The 2,933-nt window shown below is 59.7% G+C and overlaps 1 protein-coding gene across 1 annotated transcript in view; it reads right to left on the bottom strand.

Annotated features, from left to right (window-relative positions):
* TNPO3 (transportin 3) overlaps positions 1-2,933 on the bottom strand; it is a gene marked incomplete at its 3' end in the record, with an annotated part of 39,114 nt that overhangs the window by 11,414 nt on the left and 24,767 nt on the right. The window contains exons 9-11 of the mRNA XM_035902530.1: positions 1,738-1,884; positions 903-1,010; positions 217-308 (exon numbers count right to left, since the gene is read on the bottom strand). Of these exons, the coding sequence (XP_035758423.1) occupies positions 217-308; positions 903-1,010; positions 1,738-1,884 (347 nt within the window). The remainder of the gene's footprint in view (positions 1-216; positions 309-902; positions 1,011-1,737; positions 1,885-2,933) is intronic.

Raw genomic sequence — 2,933 nt, 5'->3', positions numbered from 1 at the left:
GGGCAGAGGCGGTGCTGAGGGCCAGGGTTTGGGGGTGGGATGGCAGGGGTAGGGGGCGGGTGAGCTGGGGGAGCTTCAAGGGCTTCTCCAACCCAAACGATTCCATATTCCTTGGAGAGTCCTTGGGAATTTCATGGTGTCTCTGCAAAACTCACTCAGAGGCAACTCCTGACCCCACAGCCCTTACAGACACGGGCAAGTATGGCCAACACTCACTGGTCAACGCTCTTCGCTATGGAGGCCATGATGAAGAGGACAGCTTCTGTCACCTCCCAGGGTGGGTTCCCGTCCTTCAGAGTCGCATAAAGCTGCAAGAGAGAGAATCAGTCACAAAAGCGAGCTACAGGCACAGCTCGTGGGCACGCGGTCACGGATCCCGGCCCTGCGACATCGCCAGCCCTGCTCCTTGCCTCTTCCCGCACCCCTGAAATACCAGGCTCCAGGCGTGGACCCACCACGAACCCTGGTGCTCCACAAGATCACCCAGCTATTTTGGGACCAGAGTACCGCTCCCCAACTGGTACCCCCCAACGTGAGACCTGCTGCTTCTCCCGGAACAGTCCCCACCACCCACTTAGAACAGAATCACAGAATCGTTTGGGTTGGCAAAGCCCTTGAAGCTCCCCCAGCCCAACCGCCCCCCTACCCCTGCCATCCCACCCCCAAACCCCCCCCCCGGCTCCCCCCTCCTCTCAGGCACTTGTAGGCAGCGATGAGGGCTCCCCTCAGCCTCCTCTGCTCCAGGCTGAACACCCCCAGCCCACTTCAAGACAGATTTGTTTCCCCAGGCAGGAGGAGGTAGCGTGTGTGACCTTCCTCCCACCCCGAAGGCCCCCAGGGCTCGGCTCCCTCTGGCACAGCGATGGATGAAGCTGTGCTTCACGATGCTCCCGCCAACCCACCTGAGCAAAACATTCCACCGATCCCACCAGGAAGATCAGGTCTTTCACCAGGTCCGAGACCCGCATCCGGAACTCCCCAAAGTCATCCGTCTCCTCTGGGACGCCCTCCTAACAGAGATGAGGGAGAGCAAAAGGGTGAGAGCAGCTCGGAGAAATCCGGGTTCCCCCCCAACCACGGCTAGGACAAGACAAGCGATTCCGTTTCAGAGGAGAGATCCGTTGTTCCTGCCCTCCTCTCCCCAGATCGAGCTTCTGGAGGGGATCGAAGGAGAACCGTGCGCAGAGGAAACGCCGACGGCCTGAACACGTGCTGCGTATTCCCGCTCTGACACGCAGATGAAGGGATGGAAATCATGGAATGCTTTGGGTTGGAAGGGACCTCTAGAGGTCATCTAGCCCAGCCCAAGGAAATCAAGGGGATGAGGAGCATGGGTAGAGGTGGAGGAAGGATCAAGCATCCCAGGCTTCGAGGAGGAGGAGGAGAGCCCTGCGGCTAGGTAGCTGCGCAAGCTCCGTTCCAACAAAAACGCCCCGGAGCAGGGGAGGGGGCGTCCCTCTGCAGCTCTCCAAGTGGGAATCACCTGGGGGGAGGCGGGAGAGGCTCATCCCACAGCACCTGGAAAGCTCTGTTAGTACAAGGGCCGACTGAACCAGCAGAGGGTTAATGGGGCAATTTTAATTACTCTCAATCCTCCCTCTGCAACTACTGCAGCTGCAGAACCATCACCCGGAGAGCCCTAGAGCTACGGGCAGCCCTCGGCGTGCAGCGGGGAGGATGGGCACGTCCCGCCGCCCCGCCGCTTCCAGAGGGAACCCAAAGCAAAGGCAGCCTTACGTGGTCTGAGTCGAGCTGGCAGTGTCTGGCCAGAGCGTGGAGAAGGCGCTGGATGTAGGCTTTGAAGATGCTGTGGATCACTGCATCGTCCGTCTTGTACAGGTGCTCCCCCAGTCTGTACCAGAAGTTAAATGAAATTTCTACCACCTGTTTAGAAAGAAAAAAAGCAAAAAATCAGCATCTTGTTATCAACAGAACATTTATGGGGGTTTTTTTAATCTGCTCTGCCGGTGCTCCCAATAGAGAAAGCTTCTTTGGGGGTGCCCGCAGCATGGTGGGGCATCACGTGTCCCCATCGGCGCCGCATACATCCCGTGGTGGGGTACCACGGGTCCCCATCGGTGCCACTGCCATCCTGTGGTGGGGTATCTCAGGGCTCCATCAGTGCTGTGTCCATCCCATGGTGGGGTACCACGGGTCCCCAACAGTGCCACTGCCATCCCATGGTGGGGTATCAGGGGGCTCCATCGGTGCTGTGTCCATCCCATGGTGGGGTATCTCAGGGCTCCATCTCCCATGGTGGGGTATCACGGGTCCCCATTGGTGCCACGGCCATCCCATGGTGGGGTATCACGGGGCTCCATCGGTGCTGCATCCATCCCGTGGTGGGGTATCACGGGTGCCCATCAGTGCTGTGTCCATCCCATGGTGGGGTATCACGTGTCCCCATCGGTGCTGCATCCATCCCGTGGTGGGGTACCACGGGTCCCCATCGGTGTTGCTGCCATCCCATGGTGGGGTATCATGGGGCCCCACCGGTGCTCCATCCATCCCGTGGTGGGGTACCATGGGACTCCATCAGTGCCACTGCCATCCCGTGGTGAGGTATCACCATTGGTGCCACTGCCATCCCGTGGTGGGGTACCATGGGTCCCCATCAGTGCCACTGCCATCCCGTGGTGGGGTACCAAGGGTCCCCATCAGAGCCACTTCATCACGCGATGATGAAACGTGGACTGGTTCCCCCCAGTGTCACCCATCTCCTCCTCTGCCGCCTGTCACTTAACAAGGGATTTTAAACGCACCGAGTTCATCTGAAAACCTGCCGCCCACCCTCAGCAGTAAAGGCTCTGTCCTGCAAAATCAACATCGAAAGCAGAATCCCAGAATCCCAGACTGGTGGGGGCTGGCAGGGCCCCCCAGAGCTCACCCAGTGCCACCCCCCTGCCCAAGCAGGCTCACCCAGAGCAGGGGGC

This window comes from Egretta garzetta, unplaced genomic scaffold, assembly GCF_000687185.1.
Source record: "Egretta garzetta isolate BGI_Z169 unplaced genomic scaffold, ASM68718v1 scaffold579, whole genome shotgun sequence".
In the NCBI taxonomy this organism is placed as follows: Eukaryota; Metazoa; Chordata; class Aves; order Pelecaniformes; family Ardeidae; genus Egretta; species Egretta garzetta.
Note: the sequence above shows the minus strand (reverse complement) of the source record. Positions and strands in the feature narration are given on the sequence as shown.